Genomic DNA, 25,802 nt, shown 5'->3' on the forward strand with positions numbered 1-25,802 from the left:
GAAACAGGTGGGATCAACAGAATCGTGGAAACGGTCTGTAGGGAAGGAGAGTCAGAGACTAGTAGACCTATGGGGAGGATTCAATTTGTGTCAATTCCCAAAACATTAAGCACCTATTATTATTTTTTTTAATTTTTTTAACACTTATTCATTTTTGAAAGACAGAGTGAGAATGGGGAAGGGGCAGAGAGAGAAGGAGACACAGAATTTGAAGCAGGCTCCAGGCTCCAAGCAGTCAGCAAGGAGCCCGACGCGGGGCTTGAACTCACAGACCACAAGATCATGACCTGAGGTGAAGTCGGCCGCCCAACCGACTGAGCCACCCAGGCGCTCCTAAGCACCTATTATTATATGCCTGACCCTGTTCCAGAACTTGGGGATAGATACATCAGTGAGCAGAACATAAAGATCCTGCCACCAGGAAGCTTACTTTTTAACACGGAAAGGTAATTAACTATAAACAGAATTTGTTAATTTGAGAGCATAGATTTTGGTGCGTTACAAGCAATGGTTGCCGGCGGGGAAAGAAGGCAGGTCGGGAATGGGGCAGGAGGCGGCGGCTGGCAGTTTCAGAGTGGTGGGGCAGGCCTCGTGAGACGGTGGTCTCTGAGCAGTGACTTGAAGAAGGGAGGGACTCACCCATGGGGATGTCTCCGGAGGCAGGTTTCCAGGCTGCAGGCCCGGACAGGGATGGGCGGAGGGTAGGTCGGGTAGCGCCTGGTAGGTCGTTGCGAGAATTTTGCCTTTCACATGGAGGAGAAAAGGGGTCAAACACTTTTATACCAGTTTTCCGGCTTTTCTTTCCAGTATCTTGTTTGGGTGTGGGCGCGAAGATCTAGAAAGAGCGGCACTGGGCGTGGGCAGAGGCCCCCGGATTTCATAACCGCCCTTGTATCTTCCTCCCACCAGCCTGGATCCAGGCTAGGCGGGGGTTCGCTCCACCCTGTTTTTATGGCACACCCCCAGCCCCTCAAGCACAGAGCAAATTAGAGGGGAGAGGGTCCCCCGCCCACCCAGCCTCAGGGGGTGCTGACTGCACAGGCCAGTCCACATCAAAGCCTCCCAGTGGGAAAGGGAGAGTCAGGGGCTGGGACCCAGAGAGAGGTGGGCAGAGAAGGGTGAACAGGCAGGGGTCCCAGCAAATGTCACACCCACCTGGAGGAGACCGGGGTCTCAGGTCTCTGACCTCCTTCCCACTGGAGGCCCTCTCCCCCTGCCTCCCTCCCCCCGCCCCCCATGCACACATGCACACACGCCTGACACAATGGCCGGGTGGGGCCAAGGAACTGGCTTCCTCTGTGGAGATCTCAATCTGGGCCTTCAGTTCCCGCCCCAGAAACACAGGAACAGGCATTCGGAGACCTGGCCCCACACTCCTCGCTCCAAGGGGTAGGCAGGACAGGCTGAAAATAGAAACAGCTTCCAGAAAGATAAAGGTAAGTTCAGGGAGGGGGGCACTACAGGGAGCGGGAAGCCTGGGTGGGGGTCCCGTGGTGTGGCATAAAGACTGGCTCACACCCAGAGGGACGGGTTAGAAGCTTAAGGGACAGGCTCTCGTGTGTGGTGTGGGAGAGATAGACACGTCCTGGAGGGACACACACACCATCCCTCAGCTGATACAGAGGTGTCCAGATGCCCGTGCCCGGTGCCCTCCCACCGGCCCGGCCCTGTGCCAATGCCAGCCCATCCTTCGTCCTCACCCCAGGGCCCCGTCAGCCCCCAGTCCACGCAGCCACGCAGCCACAACCAGACCCTGTGCATACAGAACAGCCCGCTCTCCCACGCCGGCGTTTCAGCCTTTTTCCGGGACCCTTGGGATCCTGGGTCCATCACATCTTCCAGAACCCTAGTGTGCGCATGTGGAGTGCGGTGTGGTTTGGGGAGGGGGGGTGTCCGGTTGGGAGGAGGATCCGATTCCTGTTTCCTGCCCCTACTCACTCAGCCCTGGGAGGTGACAGAGTGGAGAGGACTGAAGGGTGAGTGCGTGGGGCCTGGTACCTGGGTCCCTGTGAGAGAGGCCTGAGTGGGGGGCGGGAAAGGAAGTAAACGCAGGTACCTTTGGCGGGGAGTGGGGGGGGGGGAGGGATCCCTGAAGGGGGGCAAGGCTGGGGAGGAGCCCGCCAGCTGGTGAGGCCACTGCCTGGGTCACCTAAGGAGCTTCCTGCCAGAACACAGAGGCCATTGAGCTGCAAGATTCACAGCCTCCGGCCCCCAGCCCCCACCCGGCATCCTTTCTCCAGAACCTAATCCGGGGCCTGGAGGGGTCTGACTCTCCGGCCGCCTCCTGTGCGGAGTTTGGGGCCACCGCCCTGACCCTGCCGCCTTCTCAGGATTGCAGCCGCCTGCCCGCAGGAGGAGGTGAAGCCCAGGTTTCGGCGTCCTGGCCCCACTGGTCCTCACCTTCAGTCCGGTCTCCCGACCACCCACCAGGCATCCTGGCAGGACCCAGGCTCCCACTGGGGCCTCTCTGACCAGATGCGGGGCGGGGGCGGGCAGGGATGAGGACGGGGCAGGAGAGACCGTGCCCGGGGCCCCCTGGTCTCTTGGGGTCAGAGGCTCCAGGAATCTTGAGGGCAGGAAAAGGAGACTAAAAATAATCCGGAAAGGGAGAGTCCGGAGAGAGGAACTGGGAAATGGGGGGCGGAGGGCCCGCTGGAGCAGGGAAATAGTGATGCATCCCTCGCTTCCCCGGGCCCGGGCGGCGCGCCTGCGCACACGCGTCCGCTCCCACCCCGCCTCTCCGCCTGCATCGCGCCGCGGCCTGCGCTCGCCCCCCGCCTGGCCGCACGGAGCGTGCGTTCTCAACACCTCTCGCGCGCTGGCGTACGCACGCACGCACGCACGCACGCACAGCTCTGCAGCGGGACACGTCTGGCCATAGGAAAAGCGCGATGTACCGGGGCCCCCAAGCTGGGTCTCCAGCTGGCCGCCCCCGCGCCGGCCTCACTGCCCCCTGTGGCCCGACTGTGGCAGCAGAAGCCAAAAGACAGAGAGAAATGGAGGCTGGGAGGCTGGGAGGGGTGAGAGGTGAGGAGAGGAAGACAGTGGAGATGAGAAAGAAGCAGAGGGAGGGCACTAGCCTTTCCCCCTCCCGCGCCCCCCCCACCCCGAAATCATGTCCCCATTTGCTTGCAAACAGTTTCTGCTGGGAGGCCTCCGTCTACCCATGGCGGGGGAAGGGGGTGGTGGGGTGGGGTGGGCATTAAGGGTCTCTTCCTCCCTCTTCCTCAGGGGATGACTCCAGAAGAGTATCCCACTCCTTTGAAGAGCCCAGAGGAAGATGTCAGCCCAGTCTCTTCCTGCAGCAACACCCCCTACCCAGAAGCCCCCTCGGATCATCCGCCCCCGTCCTCCTTCTCGCCCCAGGGCTGCCCAGTCCCCAGGGCCCCACCACAACGGCTCTTCTCCACGAGAAGCTCCCCTCACCTCCAATGATGCGCCAACCCCGATGTGCACCCCCATCCCCTGGGAGCCCCCAGCCTCGGCCCTCAAGCCCCCTGCCCTTCTGCCCCCCTCGGCTTCTAAAGCCAGCCTCGACTCCCAGACTTCCCCAGACTCGCCTTCCAGCACCCCCAGTCCAGTGTCCAGGCGCTCCGTCACCCCAGAGCCCGCTCCCCGGTCTCCAGTTCCCCCACCCAAGCCCTCCGGGTCCCCCCACACTCTGCCCCTGCTCCCCAGGGCTGAGGTCCTGGCCCAGGGTGGCTCTGCCTCGGCCCCAGGCACTGTGCGGAGATTGGCTGGCAGGTTTGAATGGGGGGCTGAAGGCAAGGTCCAGGCTGGGGATGCCCTGGAGCCGGGTGCCCATGGGGCAGTGGATGTGAATGGCGAGAGAGAGGTTCCACAGGGCAACCTTGCTGGGAGCCGGTCACAGGAGAATGGTGCTCCGGGTAAGTGCATCGTGGAGCCCTGTGTGGGCTTCTTTGTTTTTAGTGCTTTAGACTGGGTCCTTTCAGGGGCTATATATATATATTTTTTTTTTTTCACATTTTTTAAAGATATATTTATTTTTGAGAGACAGAGAGAGCCCAGGGCGGGTGGGGGTGGGACAGAGAGAGAGGGAGGGACACACAGAATCCTAAGCAGGCTCCAGGCTCCGAGCTGTCAGCACAGAGCCTGACACGGGGCTTGAACTCACAAACTGCAAGATCATGACGTGAGCTGAAGTCGGTCAGACTCTTAACTGACTGAGTCACTCAGGCACCCCCAGGGGCTACATTTTTAAAAATGGATTTCATGTTGGGAAAAATCTGATTTCCATGTTTTTTGGGGGGGTTTGAAGAGAGTCAGGGTGGGGAAGATAAAGATGCCTGGGGCTGGACCACCTTGTCCTACTGCTTGGTAGGTTAGGGGGAGGGAGGAGGCCCAGGCAAGGTGGGGCCAGGCCCCAAGGGCCTTCTCCTTAGGGCACTCCTGTCTCCCCCAGATGCTGTCCTGGCCTGCCCTCCCTGTTGCCCCTGTGTCTGCCACATAGGCCGGCCTGGCCTGGAGCTCCGATGGGTACCTGTGGGGGGCTATGAGGATGGCCCCAGGGCTTTCTGCCGGGCCTCCCCACTGAGGACCTCCCGCTCCCGCCCCAGCCCTCCAAGCCTCAGTCTCCCCCCAGTGGTCCTTACGTCCTACCGCTCCACTGCCGAACGCAAACTCTTGCCACCCCTGAAAGCCCCCAAACCAGCGTGGGTCAGGCCAGACATCACCGCTTCTGGGGACCCCCCGCAGCCAGATCTCCATTTGCCCTCGGAAGATGGAGGAATCCCGACAGGTACAGAGTCCGGGTGAGCGGGTCTCTGGGCGGGGAAGGGAAGGGCTGGAGGTGGATCTTTGTAAAAGCCAAAAAACTACCACCCACAACCCACCCTGGACTCTTTGTTCTCCACCAGCTGCTGCTCTGGGGCTGACTGGAGTTGTAGTTTTTATAGTGAGCGTCTCCCGCTGGCGGGTGGGGGTGCGGTGGGGGCTGGAGTCAGGAGTCCGGGGCTGGGGATCCTGGAGATTTGTTCTCTTGACTCTGGGCTCTCTCTCCAGGGGACAATCCTGATGAAGCCCCTCAGGACACTCCTCCAGCATCTATGGAGGGCAGGTACCAAATACCCGCACCCTTACCCCTACCCCAGCGCAGGCTAAGCTTCAGGCCCAGCGAAATCTCACCTTCGCACATGTGGGGGAAGGACGTCTAGGGCTCTGGAGACAAGCGGTTCTGTCCCTTACCAGCTGTGTGGCCTCAGACAAGTCACTTAACCTTTCTGGTCTCAGGGTCCTCATCTGTAGGTGGGGATAAGACACCAGCTACTTCACAGAGTTGTTGAGTGCGATATTGGTAAAGAGCCCCGCCCACAGCAATTGCTCTGGTTTACTTCCGGGACCTTGAGCCTCTATTGCAATGGTCTATAAATCTGTTTAGCACCAGGGACGCCTCTCCTGTGTTATGTGGGTTTGTTGATCGTCTTAATGTTCATTTATTTTATTTTGAGAGAGAGAGAGAGAGAGAGGCAGAGAAAGAGAAGGAGATAGAGAATCCCAAGCAGGCTCCGCGCTGTCAGCACAGAGCCCGGTATGGGGCTCAAACCCACGAACCATGAAATCATGACCTGAGCTGACATCAAGAGTCAGATGCTTAACCGGCTGAGCCACCCAGGCACCCCTATTAATCATTTTAGATTCACCACCCCTATCAGAGCTAGTGAGTTCCCACTCACTTATTCAGCCCTTGCTGGTAGGAATTCTCCTAGGTGTTTAACTTGGTTGAATGCGGCAGAGCAGGGAGGTGCGATTCTGGGTTTGATCGTGCTGAATTTCATTGAGGCACAAATAGGACACACCAGACAACCATCCGCACCTGAGCGATCTGGAGAGCTCTGGAGAGAGAGGCTTGGAAGTGTGTGGTACCCCGTAGTTGAGATAGCAGGAATGGTTGGGGCCTGCCCAGTACAGGGCCTCGTATACAACAGGCACATAAATAATTTTTACAAAATGTTTGTTTATTTTTCGAGAGAGAGAGAGAGCAGGGGAGGGGCAGAGAGAGAGGATCCCAAGCAGGCCCTGAGCTGTCAGCGCAGAGCCCGATGCGGGGCTTGAACCCACAAACCGGGAGATCAGGACCTGAGCCAAAGTCAGACGGTCCCCCGAATGGGCCACCCAGGAGCCCCGCATAAATAATTTTGTGTCTGTGGTTCCATCGGGGTCCCTGCACACTACCTGTGTGCAGATCGCACACTCCCTTACACTAGCATGTGAATAGCGCCCCCTGGGGGGGGTGTGATCGTGGTGGCTCTGGGGCAGTCCCTCCGTTTCTCTCCGTAGGGACAAGGAGGGGCTGGAATTGCTGAAGGAACAGAACTGGGAGCTGCCCCTGCAGGATGGTGAGGACCTCTGGGCCCGGGGTCCCCTCTGTCCCCCCCCCCCATCAAGCAGTGGGGAAGGGTTCTGGGGCGCTGGGCTTCCCTGATGTGCTGGGTCTGTACTCCAGAGCCCCTGTACCAGAACTATCGAGCGGCTGTTCTGTCAGAGGAGCTCTGGGGGGTCGGCGAGGACGGGTGTCCCTCTCCAACAAAGCCCGGCGAAGCTCCCACCTTCGCACGGCCCCCTGGACCTCGCAACACGCTGTGGCAGGAGCTGCCGGCTGTGCGGGCCAGCGGCCTCCTGGACACCCTCAGCCCCCAGGAGAGGCGCATGCAGGAGGTGGGCACGCCTGGGGTCCGGCAGGGCTGGTGCCGGGGGGGGGGGGGAGGGTGGAACCTGGGTCCGGGACTGGTGGGGAGCCGGGCTTTCCGCCCACTGCCCTGCCCTTCCTCCTCAGAGCCTGTTCGAGGTGGTGACCTCCGAGGCCTCCTACCTGCGCTCCCTGCGGCTGCTAACGGACACCTTCGTGCTGAGCCAGGCTCTCCGGGACACGCTCACCCCCCGGGACCACCACACCCTCTTCTCCAACGTGCAGCGAGTCCAGGGAGTCAGCGAGCGGTCAGTGGGGTCCTGTCGGAACAGCAAGCGGGGCCTCTGGCCGCTGAGCACTCCCTTAGCTTTCTGCTTGTCCCAGGTCCTCCCTTCCAGGGGCCCAGATAGCGCCCAGCTCTTGCTCGGACTCCTGGGAGACCTGGCTGTGTGCCCCACCTCCATTGCGTGTTCCCCTGACTCCCTCAGGTTTCTAGGGACGCTGCTGTCCCGTGTGCGCTCTTCCCCCCACATCAGCGACCTGTGTGACGTGGTGCACGACCACGCCGTGGGCCCCTTCTCGGTGTACGTGGATTACGTGCGGAACCAGCAATACCAGGAGGAGACCTACAGCCGCCTTATGTGAGTGCACGTGGCGGGGGAGGCGGAGGACGGCAGGGGAGCAGGGGCGGGGGCGGGGCCTCCAGGTGGACGCCCGCCATCCGCGGGACCGCTTTCGCAGGGACACGAACATGCGCTTCTCGGCCGAGCTGCGGCGCCTGCAAAGCCTCCCCAAGTGCGAGCGGCTGCCGCTGCCGTCCTTCCTGCTGCTGCCCTTTCAGCGAATCACCAGGCTCCGCATGCTGCTGCAGGTACCTGTGCCCCCCCCCCCCGGGGGTGGGGGCGGGGGGGGCCCTCGCGGGAGCACTCTCCCCCTCCCCCCCCCCAGCGGCCGGGGCGGGGGGCGGGGGGGGGGCGCCCTCCTGCCCGGCTTCTCAACTCAGGACCCACCCAGCCTGGCTGGGGCCGACCAGCCGTCCCGGGAGCAGTCTGGGTGCCGCGAAGGAGCCCCTGGCTGGACGCGCGGGTTCGCCACTTAGCTCGGCCACTAGCTGGCCCAGTGGTCTTGGGCAGGTCCCCTCCTGTCCCGGGGTCTGGGGGGAACGTGAGGAGTGGCCTTTGAGGACTCCCCAGTGGGGGTGATAGCACTCCCAGCGAGGATGAGCTCTTTGGGGGTGAAAACAACCTTAGCTGGTCCGATGTTTGCGCGGGCACATCGGTAGACGCGCAGCGTATCTGTGGCATTAACATTCCACGCGGGCAGGACGCTGCGGGGAAAACGTGTCTAAAAAGGCGCCTTGGCGGAGCGATACCGGGGATGGGGGTTAGGTTGAGACACAGAAACGCTCTTCTGTTGCAAAGCAGAAACTTCTCCCTAAACCAGGTCACCTGCTGTGGGTGACCCGGTGAGAGGCCCCATCTAGGGTATCAGCCTCTTCCTATCGATTCAGCTTTCTATATCCCCGGTGTAGACAGTGCCATAATCATAATACTAATCGCAATAGCTAGACGGCTGTCGAGCGCTCTGTCCTAGGCATGGTTTTAAGTGTTGTCCACCTATTTCACATTACCGGCCACTGTAGGTGGGAAGTGTTACTGACCCCACTTTCTGGACGAGGAAACTGAGGCACCGCGAGGTGACATAACTTGCCCCAGGTCATACAGAGAATAATTGAGAGCGGCAAAATGGACGCCCGGGCGCTCTTAACCACTTGGCTGCATTGTTTGCGCTAAGAGCTAACGATGAAAATAGTAGCTGTCTTCTTTTGTGTTTACTGCGGGCCAAGGAGTACTTTTCGTAGATTTACTTCGTTGAATCGTTACAGCAGTGCTTCTGGTCTGCTGGGTGGGTATTGTTGTCCCATTTGATAGATGGGGAGACTGAGGCCCAGAGAGGTAACATGACGGGCTCAGGGTAATGCAGATGGGGAGTGGTGAGGTCTGTCTGCCTCCCTGAGGTTGGTTCCCCAGCCCGGTGAACCCAGAACAGTTTGTCAAGCTACGTAGGGTCCTCTGAACAGCAGCCCCTCTGAATCCCAGGGCGGCAGAGCGGGGCGCCCAGTCCCTCTTACCTCCTTGTCCCCAGAATATCCTGCGCCAGACAGAGGAGGGGTCCAGCCGCCAGGAGAATGCCCAGAAAGCCCTGGGTGCCGTCAGCAAGGTGGGCAGGAGGGATGCTGTGGGGCGGGGTGGGAATAGGGGATCGGGAGGCAGGCGACCAGGTGGTTGGGGCGGAAGGAAGGAGGGGTGGGTGACACGGCTCCCCCGACCCCAGATCATCGAGCGCTGCAGTGCAGAGGTGGGGCGCATGAAGCAGACAGAGGAGCTGATCCGGCTCACCCAGAGGCTGCGCTTTCACAAAGTCAAGGTGAGCCCCTGCCCAGGCCCCCCCACCCCCACCCCCCCGCAGTGCGGCAACAAGCCAGAACCTCCCCCTGCTCCCCCACAGGCCCTGCCCCTGGTGTCCTGGTCCAGGCGCCTGGAGTTGCAAGGGGAGCTGACCGAGTTAGGGTGCCGGAGGGGGGGTGTGCTCTTTACCTCGCGCCCCCGCTTCACCCCCCTCTGCCTGCTACTCTTCAGCGACCTGCTGCTCATCACTCAGCCCAAGAGGTGGGTCCCAGGGAGGGAGGGAGCCCAGGCTGGGGTAGGGAGGCGGGGAGCTGGGGGTCCAGCCGGATCCCCCATTCTCCCTCTGAACTGCCTCTTCCCTGGGCAGTGGGCAGCGGCTGCAGGTTCTGGACTATGCCCACCGCTCCCTGGTCCAGGCCCAGCAGGTTCCGGACCCATCTGGACCCCCTACGTTCCGCCTCTCCCTTCTCAGCAACCACCAGGGCCGCCCCACCCACCGGCTACTCCAAGCCTCCTCCCTGTGAGTCGTGTCGCCTTCAGAAAACACCCTGGGACCCTCACTTGGATTCTCAGGCCCCGCCACCCTCTTCCTCAGTCTCTCTCCTCCACGGCCCTTGTCTGTCCCTCAGAAGGACCTCCTGGTTCAAACGTGACCCCTCCCTATGTCCCCACCAGATCAGACATGCAGCGCTGGCTGGGAGCCTTTCCTACCCCCGGCCCCCTTCCCTGTTCCCCGGACACCGTCTATGAGGACTGTGGTGAGTGTCCTCTGGGAGACGAGGGAAGCAAAAGTGAGGCTAAGAGGGGAGGATGGGGGAAAAGCTACAAAGGGCCTTGATCCCACTGTGTGTCACCCACCCCCAAGCAGACTGTTCCCAGGAACTGTGTTCAGAGTCTTCGGCACCCGCCAGGACTGAGGCACGAAGTCTGGAGTCCAGGGCTCTGCCCAGGCACCTGCACAAGAGCCCTGAAGGTGAGAGATTCTTTTATTTATTCATTCGGTGAATTAAAAAAAAAAAAGTTTATTGATTTATTTAGAGAGAAAGGGGAGAAGGAAGGGCAGAAAGAGAGAGAATCCTGATGTGGGGCTCAAACCCACAAACTGATAGATCATGACTCCAGCTGAGGTCAAGAGTTGGACACTTAACCCACTGAGCCACCCAGGCGCCCCCTGTAGGAATTACTTTAAAAAAAAAAAGTAGATGATACAGTGTCTGAGGGTTATAAGTGTTGTGGGAAAACACATGTAGAACAGAGTCAGGGTCAGGCGGTCCCAGGGTTGGATAGGATTACAATTTTTTTTAATGTTTATTTATTTATTATGTTTATTTTTATTTATTTATTTATTTATTTTTAAAAATTTTTTTTTTCAACGTTTATTTATTTTTGGGACAGAGAGAGACAGAGCATGAACGGGGGAGGGGCAGAGAGAGAGGGAGACACAGAATCGGAAACAGGCTCCAGGCTCTGAGCCATCAGCCCAGAGCCTGACGCGGGGCTCGAACTCCCGGACCGCGAGATCGTGACCTGGCTGAAGTCGGACGCTTAACCGACTGCGCCACCCAGGCGCCCCGATGTTTATTTTTGAGAGAGAGGGTGAGAGAGAAAAAGAGAAAAATAGCGAGTGGGGGAGGGGCAAAAAGAGAGGGAGACACAGAATCTGAAGCAGGCTCCAGGCTCTGAGCTGACCACACAGAGCCCAATGCGGGGCTCGAACTCATGAACCATGTGTGAGATCGTGACCTGAGCCAAAGTTGGACGCTTAACCAACTGAGACACCCAGGTGCCCCAGGATTACAATTTAACATAGGTCAACGGGGTGCTGGCGCTCTCTCTCTCTCTCTCTCTCTCTCAAAATAAATAAATAAGCTTAAAAAAGTAAAAATAGGAGAGCCTGGGTGGCTCAGTCGGTTGAGCGTCCGACTTCGGCTCAGGTCACGATCTCACAGTTCATGAGTTCAAGCCCCGGGTCTGGCTCTGTGCTGATAGCTCGGAGCCTGGAGCTTGCTTGGGATTCTATGTCTCCCTCTGTCTCTGCCCCTCCCCTGCTCGTGCTCTGCCTCTCTGTCTCTCTCAAAAATAAATGAGCATTTAAAAAATTTAAAAATAAATAGGAGGTCGAGGTGCCCCTCCACAAGGAGGCACCGTGTGAGCAGTGACTTGACAGAGGTGAAGAACTTAGTTGGGCGCATGGTGTCTGGGAAAAGAGTGTCCCAGACCAAGGCAGGAGTCGGTGCAAAGGCCCTGTGGCCAGAGTGTTTGAAGAATCGTAAGGAGGCCAGCCAGCGTGGTAGACGGAGTGAAAAAAGGCCAGAGAAACAGATGAGGTCACGGAAGTAAGGGGGACCAGACCGCGCGGGTCCCGTAAGAACTCCAGCTCTCCCTTGCTTGAGATGAGCAGCACTGATGAGAGATGAGCAGGGCTGGACAGGAATGACACACATCTTCTGTTGCTGCTGCTGTCTCCACCTCTAATGAAATGGCCTTTCTACTGCCGCTCCAGGCTTCTCCACTCATCCCCACATTCACCGTGACCCTCAGGCATCAGACCCCGTCGGACCTCCTTTTCCTTCCTGTCCCGTCCGCTTCCCTGGCTCCACTTGGGCCCCTGTCTCTCTTTTCCCAGGCTGGCTAAAGGGCTTTCCTGGGGCCTTCCCTGCCCAGCTGGTGTGTGAAGTCACAGGGGAACACGAAAGGAGGAAGCACCTTCGCCAGCACCAGAGACTCCTCGAGGCCGTTGGGCCCTCTTCAGGCCCCCCCAGCGCTCCCCCACCCTAAGGCAGGCAGGGCGGCAGCGGTGGTGCACAGGTTGGGACAGCTGGCGCTTGGCACGGGGAGGGCAAAGCCCACCCATCCATTGGATTCGCTGTCAGTGGGAACGCTACCTCTATTGGCAACCAGTAGGGACCGAGCTTCAGGAGAGAGCAGCCAACGAACACGCTCGAGTGAGCGGCCAATGGAGAAAAAGGCTTAGTGCAGAGCAGCCAATGGGTGCTGAGCTGGCTGAGCCCCTGGCCAATGAGTATCCCTGCTACGCTCACAGCCCAGGAAGACTAAGCTAGGTCAATAAAGCTTTAAAAAGGGCTGCGCTGGAGATAAAGTCTTCGAATAAAATAGCCAGTGGCGATAAGCAGGGAGCCATCCGGTCACGCAAGATGGCGGTCTGGGCCCAAGAGACCGGTAGTGACCCTGCCTCGTTCTCCAGCCACGACTGTCCTGCCCTTTGAGTCTGGGAAGCTTTGGATTCCACTCCTGGGGTGCCTCCTGTGCCCTCTCAAGCCACTTCCTCTCTTCTAGAAGAATCCAGAGTGTGTGACTCAGAAAATGTGTGTGTGTGCGCGTCCGTGCATGTCTCTGGATGTATCAGGGAAGGTGATTCTGCTGAACATCATGGTGTGTGTGTGTGTGCGGTCTTACCCCCCCCCCCCCCCCCCCCCCCCCCCCCCCCCCCGTGACCAAGTGCCCCATGCCTTCCCTCACCCCCTGTTTTTCCTATTATTCTCTCCAAGAAGACAGGAGGTCTGAGCTCCAGATGAGATGTGCTGGGTGTGGCTTGGCAGCCAGAAGCCAGAGTTGGGGGTGAGAGGCCTGGGCGCTGGGCCAGGGGTCCATGGCAGCCTGGTAGCAGACGAAGATGGCCAGTGGCTGCGGCCTGAAGCCCCCTGAAGCTTCCTTGCCCCAAACTTGGCCTCCAACCCAACCGTATCCAGTCACGCAGCCCCGGCTTCGGGCTTCAGACCGGCTCTGGGTTTGGGTGAAGAGACTGGAGCTGTGGATCGCGGGCCCTCCCGTGGGCCTCCTGGCCTTTCCCGCCGTCGTCCTGGCCCTGTCACAGAAACACTGGGCCAACCAGTGGGGAGAGGACAAAGAGCCAGTGTAACCCCCTCCGGAGCATCTCCTTCCAGAGGAGAAACGGCCCTGCAGGATGCCACAAGGACGTGAGGGATGGGGCCAGGGCAGAGCAGACAGTTGCTGGTGAGGGTGGGGGGTGGGGGTGGGGTGCCCAGGCCTGGCATCAGGCCTCCCCTGAACTAGACCATCACTCTGTCCCTTCTGCTCATGCGTGGCAACCGGCCCAGGACAGCAACCGCCACGCCAGCCACAGGAGGTGGAAGGACTCTGGGAGACTCGGAGGGAGAAAGGGACTGCATTTGGCCGTCTGGGTTTGCACAGTGCCCGGCGAATGAGAAACCCTCAGTAAACGTTGGTGGACCTGCATGGAGGGGACCGTGTGCCTAAAGTTTCCCAAACGTGGCTTTGTAAGGGGGTAGGGCTGCTTGGAAAGAGATCCTTTGAGAGCCGGGGTCGGTTCTGCTGGGCCCGGGGCTTGGAGACCAGGAGCATGGCCTGAGGGTGTTGGCCCCCACTCGTAGTTCCCCGGGGGATCTAGGCAGTGGCGGGGAAGGGTCTACAGCTGGAGCAGAGCGCTGTTGCGGGTTGGGGAAGAGGACAGGGCGGGCCAGGTATGGCTGGCACTCCAGCAGGGGATGAAGACATAGGGAGAAAGGCAAAAAGGACAGCCAGTCAGCAATAAATGTCCTTTACTGACCAGCCAAGCATCTCTGTTCAATTCAATTCAATTCCGTTCAATACAGTACCTATCTGTGGAGCGCCTTCTCTGCATCAGGCACTGTTCTAGGACACAGGGGTGCAGAGAGGAAAAAGACTAAGGCTCCTCAAGGAGCCTACATTCTGGGTTGAGGGAGAACGAATGCCAAGTAAACAAATTAATAAGTAAGGGAGCAGTGAGTGCTGTGAAGAAAATACAGGAAGGGGCTGGAGTTCAGAATGATTGTGTGTGTGTGTGTGTGTGTGTGGCTTTGGGGAAGAGCCTAGAGGAGGTGATGTTTGAGCTGAGGTCCAAATGACAAGAAGAAAGCAACTCTGGTAAGATCTGGGCAAAGAGCATTCTGGGGTTGCAATAGGGGGACTGAGGTTCCAGGAAGAGGAGGTTAGTGGTCATGGGAGGGGGCCGGTGCGCACGCTCCTTGAAGTTTCCTGGTGGGGGAGCCCCTCCCCACTACGCTCCCCTCTTCCTCTGAGATACTGAGATAGACACGCAGAGGCAAACAGCCACACACGCACTCTGTGTACATTCCCTCCAGGCTCCTCACCGCCCCCCGCCCCATTCCTGCTCTAAGGAAGCCTCCCTTCACCAGTTCAGAAGTTCTGATGCTGGGATAACGGGGAAACGGAGAGCAGACAAGTGTTGTTCTGGGGACATGCAGACACACAAAATGCAACCACACGTTCCAAAGGAGACTGAAAAGACAGGCAAGAGGGCTGTTACCCTTCTGTTACCTTAGGGGCCCCTTTCCATTCTGGGGTGACCCCAGTGTGTGTGCAGTCCTGAGGGGTCTGCCCTCTGCGGGCCTGTGGGAGAGGGCAGAGGGCCACGACACCCGGCCGTAATGGGAGCGGTTGGTGGATGCGGGGAGTGAGGACCGCGGTAAACTTGGAGAAAATGGATGGGAGGGGCGCCTGGGGGGCTCAGTCGGTTGAGTGTCCAACTTCGGCTCAGGTCATGATCTCACGGTTTGTGGGTTCCAGCCCCGTGTCGGGCTCTGTGCTGACAGCTGGGAGCCTTGAGCCTGCTTTGGATTCTGTGTCTCCCTCTCTCTGCCCCTCCCCCGTGCACACTCCCTGTCTCTCTCTCTGGTTGCGTCCTGCAACTTCCTTGTAGGTGCGATAGGAGGCTCCAGGGGAGAAGGAGGCTCTCAGGGCTGCCAGGGTTGCCATTCCAGTCATGGTGGTGTGGGTAGCAGGTACGAATGTCCCAGGTGATGATAGGCTCGCCGACCCACGTGGGGAGTCCTGGGGCTTCCATTACCCCCATTCCTTCGCATTCTGTCATGCTGGGGGGATTTAGGAAACAGATATTGTCAGAGGCTCCGGAAAGGTGCAGGTGGGGGAGCTGGGCCGCCCCGGGAATCTCTCTGAGTCAGTAAGTCCTTTCTCCACCACCAACCTTGCTCCTCGTGTTCGTGGTCTCCACGTTTGGGGAGTCGATGCCAATGAAGATAGGACAGGGCACCTGCCTCTCTTTGGGCTGGCCCTTTTATGGCCTCTGGGTCAACATCGTCGTGGTGGAGGGGGATGCAATCGTGACCACAAGCAAGAGGTGGACGAGAGGAGCTGGCCCCTTCTCCTCACATGCTGCTCACTGGCTCTCTCCCCTCTCCTGGCCCCACTGAGCCCTCCAGCCCACTTCTACCTGAGATCCTTTCCAGAGCCCTTCAGCCGGGCTCTCTGTCCATCCTTGAGAGCTAGTCTCTTTCCCCTCCTTCCTTGCTCGCTGGGCTCGCCTCCTCTCTTCAGGGACAGGGATAAGTGCTGGTTCCTGCTCTCTGGGTTGGCCAGTTCACCAGACGGGCACCCCATCCGGTGCAGGAGTAGGGTATCCGCTCCTCCGCCTGCCTGGCGAACCCCAGACCTTGCTCCGCAGCACGCCCAGTCCGAACTGCGGACTCGCCACCCAGCGGCCCCAGAGAGCCACGGGCCAGGGGTAGAGGGGTGCAGAGGGGCAGAACTCGCCCTGCGCCCGCGCCGGGACGGCTGGCACCCTTGGGGGCGTGGCCGGGTTCTCCCTGGGCTCTGCGCTCAGGGATTGGCCCCGTCCCCAGTCCTGGCCCCGCCCCTCCGCGCCGGGCCCCGCCCCTCTCGGCTCCACGCTCCGCCCCTCCGTGCCGGCACCGGCACCTGCCGCGCGAGGAGGGCTTCCTGCCTTGGGTCGGTGACGCGTCCTGCGGCTGGTGCTCCGGCTCCGGGTTCGCTGTGCTCGCCTGTCGCGGGAGACAGGATGGGGGTGGCGCTCCCACACACCCCCCTCCCGCCGAGGAGCCCCTGAGGAGTTGAGGAGCAGGCAGAGGGCACGTGCGGGGCACCTGCTCCCCGGGCCCCCGGGCCCTCCCCACGCTCGCGCCCCTACCGTCTCTCCGTCTCCCGCGGTGGTTCTGGGCCCTGGCAGAAGCTTGGCATTTCAGCTCTTCCTTCATCACGATTGAGTTCTTGGGCATGAATGTCTGCCCCCACTCTTCAATCTTGTTTTTCTTCTAAGATTTTTAAGTAATCTCTGCATCCAAGGTGGGGCTCGAACCCACAACCCCAAGATCAAGGGTGGTCTGCTCCACTGACTGAGCCAGCCAGGTGCCCCTAACATAAATCTTGTTGGTGGGAATTATGCCACCCTCCCTCCCGAGAACACAGAAGTCACTTTTTTGCTATTTGTAAAATATGGTCTCCCCCCCCTCTTTTTTAGGTATAATTTTTAAGGTATATATATATATATATATATATATATATATGGTATATATATATATATATTTCCCATTTTTAAATTTTATTTATTTCAATTTTGATTCCCTTTGTGGTGAACCCCTTCCCAATTCCAGCCTCTGGCAACCCCGGATCTGTTTTCTGTCCCCTGGAATGTTGCCTTTTCTATAACGTCATATAAATGGGACCATACAGTATGTAGCGTTTCAAGTCTGGCTTCTTATGCTAAACTTAGTGTATTTGAGCTTCATCTATGTACTTCACTACTTTTCGTTGTGGACTAATATTTCAGTGCACAGATACATCAGACTTTGTCCATTCCCTAGTGAAGGGACGTTTGGCTTGTTTCTAGTTTTAAGTGATTACAGATAAAGCCGTTATAAATATTCTTGTACGGGGTTTTGTGTGATAACTATCATTCTACTTGGGTGTACATGTAGGATTGGCCGTGCCGGGTCACACGGTAAGTGCACGTTTTAACTGTTTTAAAAACCGGCAGGGGCGCCTGGCTGGCCCAGTCGGTAGAGAATGCAACTCTTGGGTCTTGGCTTGGGGTCATGAGTTCAAGCCCCACGTTGGATGCTGAGCCTACTGAAAAAAAACAAAACAAAACAAAACAGAACTGGGGGCGCCGGGGTGGCTCAGTCGGTTAAGTGTCTGACTTTGGCTCAGGTCATGATCTCATGTTCGAGCCCCGCATTGGGCTCTGCGCTGATTATCTTGGAGCCTGCTTCGGATTCTCGCTCTCAAAAATAAACAAGCATTAAAACAAACAAAGAAACAGCTGGCAAACTGGGGGTGCCGGGCAGCACCATGTTACCATTATTTTTTTGACTGCTCGGCTTCCTTTCTTTTGGGGGGCTGTCGCTCCCCAAGTCCGTGTGGCTCTGGTGGGCTGTCGGTCCGGGCATCCGCCTTCCCACCTCCAGAGGTGGAGACGTGCCCCAGTCGAGGCCAGTCAGACTCTGAGATTCGGAATCCCGATCAGGAACGGGCAAGGGTGGGGGTGAGTGGGGTCACCTGAGGGGAAGCAGTGAGCAGAGGGGCCACGTTCCCTGGCTCCCGTCGAGACTCGCCTGGACGTTCAGCTTCCTCTCTGCGTCTGTGTTCACCCAGTATTGCCCCGAGGCATTCCTTCTTGCCCAGCTCAGCCAGTCTGGGTTCGTGCTCGCAACCGGAGAGCTCTCGCTGATACACCAGCAGCTGGTTGGCCAGGACTGCGATTCTGCCAGGCACCTTTGTGCCTCGAACCTTGTGGTCAAAAGGCAGCCCCTCTGAACAGATGCTGGGGCGGTTGTCTTGGGGGGAGGAGCCCCTTTAGGAGACAGAGAACAAAGTACCTCTTCCTCCTGCTCAATGCAGCCCCCTTGGAGGGGCATCGCTCATTGAGCAGAATGCAGACTGGACCTCAGTTCTCACCCACCCCTTCCGCTGTGTGCTCTTGTGCAGTGCTCACCCTCCCCAACTTTCTGCGGAGACCCTGCTGTCAGGTCCCCCACTCTTCCCTTCAGCTCTCTTCTCCTCGCCCCCTTCCAGTTTACCTCTTCTGAGTTTTTACTTGGACCACATCGAGGCTGATAACGGCTATGTTTACTTCTGTAGCCATAGTTAAGTCTTCCGTGCTTTGTCTGTCTGTTGAGTCTGAAAGTTGAAACTCTAACTAATAGTGTTTACCTTATATATTGTGACTTTATACATAGATTTCCCTGCAGGCCTATAATCACTAGGATTGAATTTCCTTTCTTAAACTATTTTTTAAGTTTATGTATTTATTTTGAGAGAGAGATTGAGAGAGAGAGAGAGAGAGAGAAAGAGAGAGAGCATGAGTGGTAGAGGGGCAGAGAGACAGAATCCCAAGCAGGCTCCAAGCTATCAGTGCTGAGCCGGATCCGGGGCTCGATCCCATGAACCCCCAGTCCATGACCTGAGCCGAAATCACGAGTCTAATCAAGCCTAACTGACTGAGCCATCCAGGCTCCCCACTGTTAAGCTATTTTTTTTAAATTTTTTTTAACGTTTTATTTATTTTTGAGACAGAGACAGAGCATGAACGGGGGAGGGGCAGAGAGAGAGGGAGACACAGAATCGGAAGCAGGCTCCAGGCTCTGAGCCATCAGCCCAGAGCCCGATGCGGGGCTTGAACTCATGGACCTCGAGATCGTGACCTGAGCTGAAGTCGGCCGCTTAACTGACTGAGCCACCCAGGCGCCCCAGCTATTTTTAATTACCTTTTGAAAAACAGCATCTGATACATTCACAGGATTATATGACATATCTGTTGGTTATAAATTATTATAATATAATAAATGCCTGTGCACCGAGCACTGGAATGAATAACCTATTACTAATAACCTGTGTGCCTGGTGTAATCCTCTCTGCCCCATTTTCCTGCCTTTCCTGGGAAATTGTGTTTATCATTCTACTGATTTTCATTTTTTTTCCCAAATTTTATTTATTTATTTTAAGTAACCTCTGTACCCAACGTGGGGCTCGAACTCACGACCCTGAGATCAAGCGTGGCACGCTCCTCTGATTGAGTCAGCCAGGCATCCCTCTGCTGATATTTATTTATATTTATTTATTTTTGAGAAAGAGCACAAGCAGAGGAGGGCCAGAGAGAGATGGAGACAGGATCCCAAGCAGGCTCCACGCTGACAGGCCGGGCTCGATCCCGTGAACCATGAGATCATGACCTGAGCCGAAATCAAGAGTCTGACGCTCAACTGAGCCACCCAGGCGCCCCTGATTTTTACAACGTACCATGCCATCATAGTAGTGTGTATACTTAAACAACGTTGAGTTTAGTTGGGCTTGTTTAGGAACTCTCTAGAACTGGGATCCTATTTATAGCATAGGCTTCTGGGAGTTACGTTTTTCAGGAAACATATTTCCAAGATTCTTCCATGTTGTTTTGTGTGGCCATTAGGATGAGAAGCTCTTAGAAACTCCAGGAGAACTAAACGAGACCCAAGGAAGGAAACAGAATCCTGAAATCACTAGTTCTGCTCAGCCTCCTGGACCCGGGTGCCTCCCGACCACGGCCGACGGTTCTGAGCATGGCGCTTGTCCCCGCCAGGGCCCGAGCTCTGTCCTCGCCAGTGGGATTGGCGTCTTAGGCAAGAGACCCCACAGGGCTCCCTGGCCCCGCCTGAAGATACAGCAAAAAGCCCGAGACCTCGAAGCGGGCCCTCACCGGACCATGCTGGACTGCCACGAACTTGGACTTCCAGCCTCTGGAAACGCGAGGGACACATTTCTGTTGTTTATAAGCTCCCCTGTCTGTGGCATTTTGTTACGGCAGCCGGACAAACTAAGAAACGGAGGAAGAGCCCTCACGGGATCTGAGTTCCTGATTCTGGCTGTACTTCCGGTCCTGCTGAGCACGTGACCTTGGGATTCACCATGAACTCCCCTTTTGCTTAGGCCTCTTTGGGTTCCTTCCATCATTTGTAGCCACTCACAGGCGCAAGGATGCCTTCCAAAAACCTGTGTGTGTTTTTTTCCTTCTCCGTATCTTAGCGAGAGAGCACGAAGGATGAAAATGATAATGTAACTGTAACAACTATCACTTTCTGGAAACTGACTATGCAGCAATTAGTGCTCATTGTTTATTATCCCATTTGATACTGAAACGGAGTCTGCGAGGAGGGTTATTGTTCCTGTGTTACAGGCGAGTAAACTGAGGCACAAAGAAGCTGTTGGATGCATGCAGGTTCGCTGGCCCACATTCCTCTCTCTGCCTTAAAGCCTGTGTTCTTAACCACGTGGATCACTACTGCCTCCTCAGAGTGAACCAACTCTGATGGGATTCAAACTCGCATCCCAAATCTGAAAGGCTTTTTCCTTGCCAGAGCTCCTGGGGGTCTGAGGTCTAGAAGCTGCTATGATCAGGCCGCCCCAGGTGATTCAGATTTATTTTCTCCTAGCTGAGAAAAATCTCAGACTGTGGGGCTCCTGACTGGCTCAGTGGGTGGGTGGGGCGTGAGGCTCTTGATCTTGGTGTTGTGGGTTCGAGCCCCACGTGGGGTGTAGAGATTCTTTTTAAAAAATAAAAATAAAACCATAAAAAAGAAAAGAAAAGAAAAATTTCAGCTCGTGTGACACTCCTTTACCCCCTCCTTATCCTATGTCCTCCCCTTCTGGTGCTGAGGGGAAATAAGGAAGGGAAGAAGATACAGAGTGGAGGCGGGAGGGAGGTGAGGGGTTGGGGGGAGTAGTGAGATGGCCGGTCACACGTTTGGAAGACATTTCCAAAGAACTTAGGGAGGCTGCTTTTCTGAGGACCGACTCCCTCGCCTTCTCCCTGCTCCCTCTGTCAGCATTTTGGGGTGGGGTCAGGGCCGAGGACGTGGGAAGAGAAGAGGGGACCCTCAGAAACCGCAGCTCTTGGGGGGGTGGGGCCCGTGACCTTGGGCCCCTCCCCCACTTGACTGTCCCGCCCCCCGGAATATTGGAAAGTTCCATGGCAGTTAGGGGCCCGGTCCTACTGAATAGGTTGTTTCTTTCCCAGACCCCAGGCCCTGTGGTGGCAAGGACTCTGCCTGCTACAAATATTTAAAGGATGAGGGGCCACTGAGCCCAGCAAGGGAAGGTGGAGATGGGGTGGAGGTTAGGAGGAGAGACAGGGAGTGCTCAAGATGGGGGCAGGGGCCTTTAGGGCTGGATTTCCCGGGCCGGTAGGAAAAAAGGATGAGCATCCAAACCCCGGAGAGGGAAGGGGGGGCTGGGAAGCAGGACGGGGCGGAGGGGAGCCTGGCGCAAGAAGAGAGCTGGCCGGCTGACCCCAGCGGTGACAGGCAGGTGCCCGGGGAGCACCCCTCAGAGCCCCGGAGAATCTCCGTGCTGCCCCTGTGGTGGAGGATGACGCACAGCTCCCGCTGGGTAGCGCGGGTGCTGGCCTCGGAGCTCAGCCTCGTCGCCTTCATCCTGCTGCTGGCCATGGTGTTCTCCAAGAAGTGGCTGTGCCTCTCCGGGAGCCGCGTCTACCAGCGCTGGCCCACCAACGTCAGCGCGAGAATCTACACGTCGGCTCGTCTCATGTCCATGGGGCTCCTGTACATCTGCAAATCCAAGAGCTGCTCCAGCTCCGAAAACGGGAAAGGTGAGACCCTCCGCGCCCCCGTCGCCGCCCCCGGGGAACCGGCCCGCCTCGGTCGCGCCGTCTGCGCCCTGTGGCCTCGTCCCCTCCTTCTGATCGTCCCCAGTGCTGTTTCCCTGCAAGATGGCCTCACCGGCAGAGACCGCCGAGGATCGGTTTTCATTCTCCCGTCCGTCCCGGCCGGAGGCCTCTGCCTGACCCAAGGGAAGGTACCATTGCTCTGGAGGAGCTCAGAGCCCAGTCTGCGCCTGTGACAATGTTGCCGGGGGCACGACTCTCAGGGAATGTCAATCATTCAATCACACAACACACCCGTTGTATTGGGAGAAGAGCCTCCTTGGAGGTGGGGATTTCCTTCCTCTAGGCTTGCAAACCCCGAGCTTCAGGGGAGTCCCCAGAATGCTCTCTCCCAGGCCCGGGCCCCAGCCTCTTTTCTTCCCTTCTCCCTCAGGCCCTGCTTTTCTGGGCCAGCTCTGGGTTTCCGTGTCTGGTTTCCCTGCTCCTTCCTTCCCGGTGTCCTTGCAGCCTTTCTCTTCTAGTTCTTGTTCGTCTGACCTCCCCTCCCGGCGCTGGGCCTCCTTTCTCAGCTCTCGCGCAAAACCAGAGCGTTTTTGTTTTGTTTTAACGTTTATTTATTTTTGAGACAGAGAGAGACAGAGCACGAACAGGGGAGGGGCAGAGAGAGAGGGAGACACAGAATCCGAAGCAGGCTCCAGGCTCTGAGCCGTCAGCCCAGAGCCTGACACGGGACTCGAACTCACGCGAGATCACTCTAGATCTCGCGAGATCGTGAACTCACCAACCGCGAGATCGTGACCTGGCTGAAGTCGGACGCTTAACCGACCGAGCCACCCAGGCGCCCCTGTTTTGTTTTTTTTAATGTTCATTTATTTACTTTTGAGAGAGCGTGAACATGCAGGGGAGGAGCAGAGAGAGAGGGAGACGCAGAATCCCAAGCAGGCTCTACCCTGTTAGCGCAGAGCCTGACGTGGGGCCTGATCCCGCAAACTACGATCATGACCTGAGCTAAAGTCAAGAGTCAGATGCTCGACCTACTGAGCCACCAGGCACCCGTTAAATTATTTATTTATGTATTTATTTATGTATTTATGTATTTATGTATTTATGTATTTATTTATTTATTTTGAGAGAGAGTGAGAGAGAAAGAGCGTGAACGGAGGGGAGGGGCAGAGAGAATCCCAAGCAGGCTCTGCAACGTCAGCACAGAGCCGGACCCGGGGCTCGATCTCGCGCACCGTGAGGTCATGACCTGACCTGAAATCAACAGTCCGCTGCTTAACCCACTGAGCCCCCCAGGCGCCCCTATTTATTATTATGTGTTAAAGAGTTTATTTTTAAGTAATCTCCATGTCCAGTGTGGGGCCCGAACTCACAACCCCGGGATCAAGAGTTGCACACTCCACCGACTGAGCCAGCCGTTAAAAAAAAAAAACTGAACAAATTTTGAATGGTTTTTACGCAGCTGTACTCAGTCTTCGTAAACAATTTTATATCTTCTAAATTATTTTAATTTAATTTATAGTGTTTTAAATATGTCTATAAAGATACAGTAAACGTTTCCATATTGTAATAGATGGGACATTGGGTCAGTCAGTTGAGTGTCCGACTTCGGGTCTGGTCATGATCTCACGGTTCATGGGTTCAGGCCTCACATAAGGCTCTGTGCTGATGGCTTGGAGCCTGCTTCGGATTCTCTGTCTCCCTTTCTCTGCCCCTCTCCCACCCATGCTCTCTCCCTCACAAGTAAACATTTAAAAAAATATATGAATTAATAGATATATATCAAGTAAATGGATTGTCACCTTTTTACTTGACTTTTATTCTTCCATTCTTGGCAAAGTTCATTTCCAATGTCATATTTGTGAAAAAAGGAGCAACAAATTTGTTAATCATAAAGTTTTTTTTCCCCCCTGTGCTTAGTATGAATTCTTTGGTATAGATTTCCCAAAGTGGCTTGGCTGGATGAAAGAATGAAATATTTTAAGTTTTGGGGGGGGGGTTATTTATTTATTTGCTTATTTATTTTGAGTGAGAGGGAGAGAGAGAGAGCTTGTGGGGAAGGGGCAGAGAGAGGGGGGAGACAGGGAGTCCCAAGCACGTTCAGTGCTGTCAGTGTGGAGCCTCCTGTGGGGCTTGAACTCACGTACTGGGAGATCATGACCTGAGCCGAAGTTGGACACCTAACCGACTGAGCCACCCAGGCCCTCCTCCCCAACCCACTTTTCTATTGAGTTATTCATTTTCGTATGGTTGGGATTTTCAAACAATCTCCATGTTAAGACTCCTTGCCGGGACGCCTGGGTGGCTCAGTCGGTTGAGCGTCCGACTTCGGCTCAGGTCATGATCTCACGGTTCGTGGGTTCGAGCCCCGCGTCGGGCTCTGTGCTGATGGCTCGGAGCCTGCTTCGGATTCTGTGTCTCCCTCTCTCTCTGCCCCTCCCCCGCTCATACTCTGTCTGTCTCTCTCTCTCAAAAATAAACATTAAAAAAAAAAAGAACCCTTGCCTATTTAATAGGTGAAAGTCACATTTCATTGTTACCTCAAATGTGCATTTCTTCGATTATTAACTTTTTCTCGTAATTACTCATTTGATTCTATATATTTTTTCTCTTGTGAATCCTGAGTTCGTCCTGTATTCTCATTTTCTCCAGATAGTTTTAAGCTGTGGGAAAATCACCCGGTCTTCGGGGTGGCCCGGATAACCTTCTGCCTGACCCTGGGGCTGGGCTTTGTCTTCACCGTCTGGTTGCACCTGCCGTATCTACCTGGTCTGAAGACACCGCCCTTCTTTAGCTGGATCGGGACCATCCTGAGCTTCTTTGAAGGTACCCCTAGCTCTGGGAATGGAGCTCAGTTTCTCACAAGCCACATCTTCCCGGGCACTCCCCCCTCTTCCTTCCTTTGGTGGGGGTGGGGCGGGGGGGGGTGGGCGCTGAGAATGGAGTCCCCCCATTTCCCCCTTCCCTGGAGAGGTGGAGTTGGGTGGGGCTGCGCTAACTCAGCACAGAAGGGAGCATCCTTGGGGGATTCTTAGGTGAGAAGATCTCTTGGCTTCCTGTCTCCCAGTTACCTTTATCTTCTCCACCCTCCTGCTGTTCCCTATTAACCTCTGGATCTTTGAGTTGAAGAGGAATTTATCTGTCCCCATCGGCTGGAGCTATTTCATAGGCTGGCTGGTGTTTGTCCTGTACGTCACCTGCGGTGAGTGGCCTGGGGGCCCTGGGAAGGAGTGTGGAGGGAGGGAGGGGCTGGTAAGGCCCGGAGGTAGGGAGGTAGGTTCTTAGGATTCACGTCCCCTTGGGCCTCACCTCGCCTGGCCTGCCGCTTGCTTTCCTCCGTTCTCCACATTTCCTGTCCCCCATCCCTTTGTCCTTTGCCAGCGGCCCTCTGCCACTTCAACCACAAACACTTCTGGAGCGTGATTATGAACTGTCCCAGCCGGGCCGCGTCCTGTAGCAATGGTTCCAGCTCGGTACAGAACTTTCCGAGTGAGCCGGGGGTCTCACACGCCTCGGTCAAGCAGGAGGAAGCCCTGGGTCCGGAGCGAAAGAAGGCATCTCCGTAACCTTTTCCGAAATCCTGGCGCCAACTGCGGCCGCCTCTCGTCCGAATCCCTCTCCTCATCCTTTCTCGAAGCCCTGGGCAGGTTGGCTCTCCTCACCTCGAGGACTTAGAGAGGGAGGATTTTAGGTCAGCCTCGCACTCGCCCCCCTTGTTCCTGCCGGCTGACAGCGGGGCCGATGGGGAATAAATTGTCTCTTGCTTACCGTGTCTGGGAGTGGTTGAGACAAGACAACAGCTTGAAGAAGGCGAGGAAGGGAGAGAGAACAACTTCGTTTCCCGACTCTTCCTGCCTAGGAGCCTTTGGGCTCGTCCCGTTTCTCCCACAGCACACTTGTGCCCCGGTGAAAGGCGTCTCGAGAGCCACGCCTTTCTACACTTCGTCACCCGCATCCCAACATTTGCTAGGAGGCGGGGGGGCGTGAGGAGGAGAGATCACTTATGACCAGCTGGTTTATAGGGAGTGAACGACTCAAGAGCAAACTGGCCACAAGGTGAGAGGCAGGTTACCTGGGCTGTGGCTGTACCCTGTGTGCTGGGCAGCCATCCCACCTCCTGTGTCCTCAGGTGACCAAGAGGTCCCAGCGCCCTGGGCCAGGGTACCACCGGCACCAACTCCAACTCCAATTCCACCCCGACCTCCGTCCACACCTTCTCCTCTGCCACTCCATCACCACTGCTCTCAACTCCACCAGTTCTGACACCCCTCTGGGCTGCTCCTGCTCTCCGACCAAGCTTCCCGTGTAACGGCAGGAATAAAACCGTGAGAGTCAGGCCCTACGACCGAGACAC

General features: G+C 56.7%; 2 protein-coding genes across 7 annotated transcripts; both read left to right on the forward strand.

Moving 5' to 3' along the window:
• Positions 1-1,312: 1,312 nt before the first annotated feature.
• Positions 1,313-13,270, forward strand: ARHGEF15 (Rho guanine nucleotide exchange factor 15). 5 transcript variants are annotated; one of them, XM_043583072.1, is made up of 18 exons: positions 1,324-1,436; positions 1,943-1,976; positions 2,155-2,358; positions 3,232-3,887; positions 4,424-4,759; positions 5,023-5,077; positions 6,298-6,356; positions 6,464-6,675; positions 6,794-6,954; positions 7,135-7,287; positions 7,388-7,517; positions 8,792-8,866; positions 8,981-9,073; positions 9,155-9,315; positions 9,422-9,574; positions 9,730-9,812; positions 9,923-10,027; positions 11,681-13,270. In XM_043583072.1, the coding sequence occupies exons 4-18, from the start codon at positions 3,281-3,283 to the stop codon at positions 11,830-11,832; spliced, it is 2,535 nt and encodes an 844-aa protein (XP_043439007.1). In that variant the 5' UTR covers positions 1,324-1,436; positions 1,943-1,976; positions 2,155-2,358; positions 3,232-3,280; the 3' UTR covers positions 11,833-13,270. The 5 variants fall into 5 exon arrangements, with proteins under 5 accessions (XP_043439010.1, XP_043439006.1, XP_043439007.1 ...); XM_043583074.1 differs by having other exon boundaries at positions 2,241-2,358; XM_043583075.1 differs by lacking the exons at positions 1,943-1,976; positions 2,155-2,358 and having other exon boundaries at positions 1,313-1,436; positions 11,681-11,862; positions 12,567-13,270.
• Positions 13,271-20,768: 7,498 nt separating this feature from the next.
• Positions 20,769-25,519, forward strand: ODF4 (outer dense fiber of sperm tails 4). 2 transcript variants are annotated; one of them, XR_006297746.1, is made up of 5 exons: positions 20,769-21,430; positions 24,101-24,274; positions 24,516-24,650; positions 24,830-25,091; positions 25,471-25,519. XR_006297746.1 is itself a non-coding variant. In XM_043583077.1 (4 exons), the coding sequence occupies exons 1-4, from the start codon at positions 21,019-21,021 to the stop codon at positions 25,012-25,014; spliced, it is 906 nt and encodes a 301-aa protein (XP_043439012.1). In that variant the 5' UTR covers positions 20,770-21,018; the 3' UTR covers positions 25,015-25,215. The 2 variants fall into 2 exon arrangements, 1 of the variants encoding a protein (XP_043439012.1); XM_043583077.1 differs by lacking the exon at positions 25,471-25,519 and having other exon boundaries at positions 20,770-21,430; positions 24,830-25,215.
• Positions 25,520-25,802: the final 283 nt, after the last annotated feature.

The sequence above is a fragment of the Prionailurus bengalensis genome, chromosome E1 (assembly GCF_016509475.1).
Source record: "Prionailurus bengalensis isolate Pbe53 chromosome E1, Fcat_Pben_1.1_paternal_pri, whole genome shotgun sequence".
In the NCBI taxonomy this organism is placed as follows: domain Eukaryota; kingdom Metazoa; phylum Chordata; class Mammalia; order Carnivora; family Felidae; genus Prionailurus; species Prionailurus bengalensis.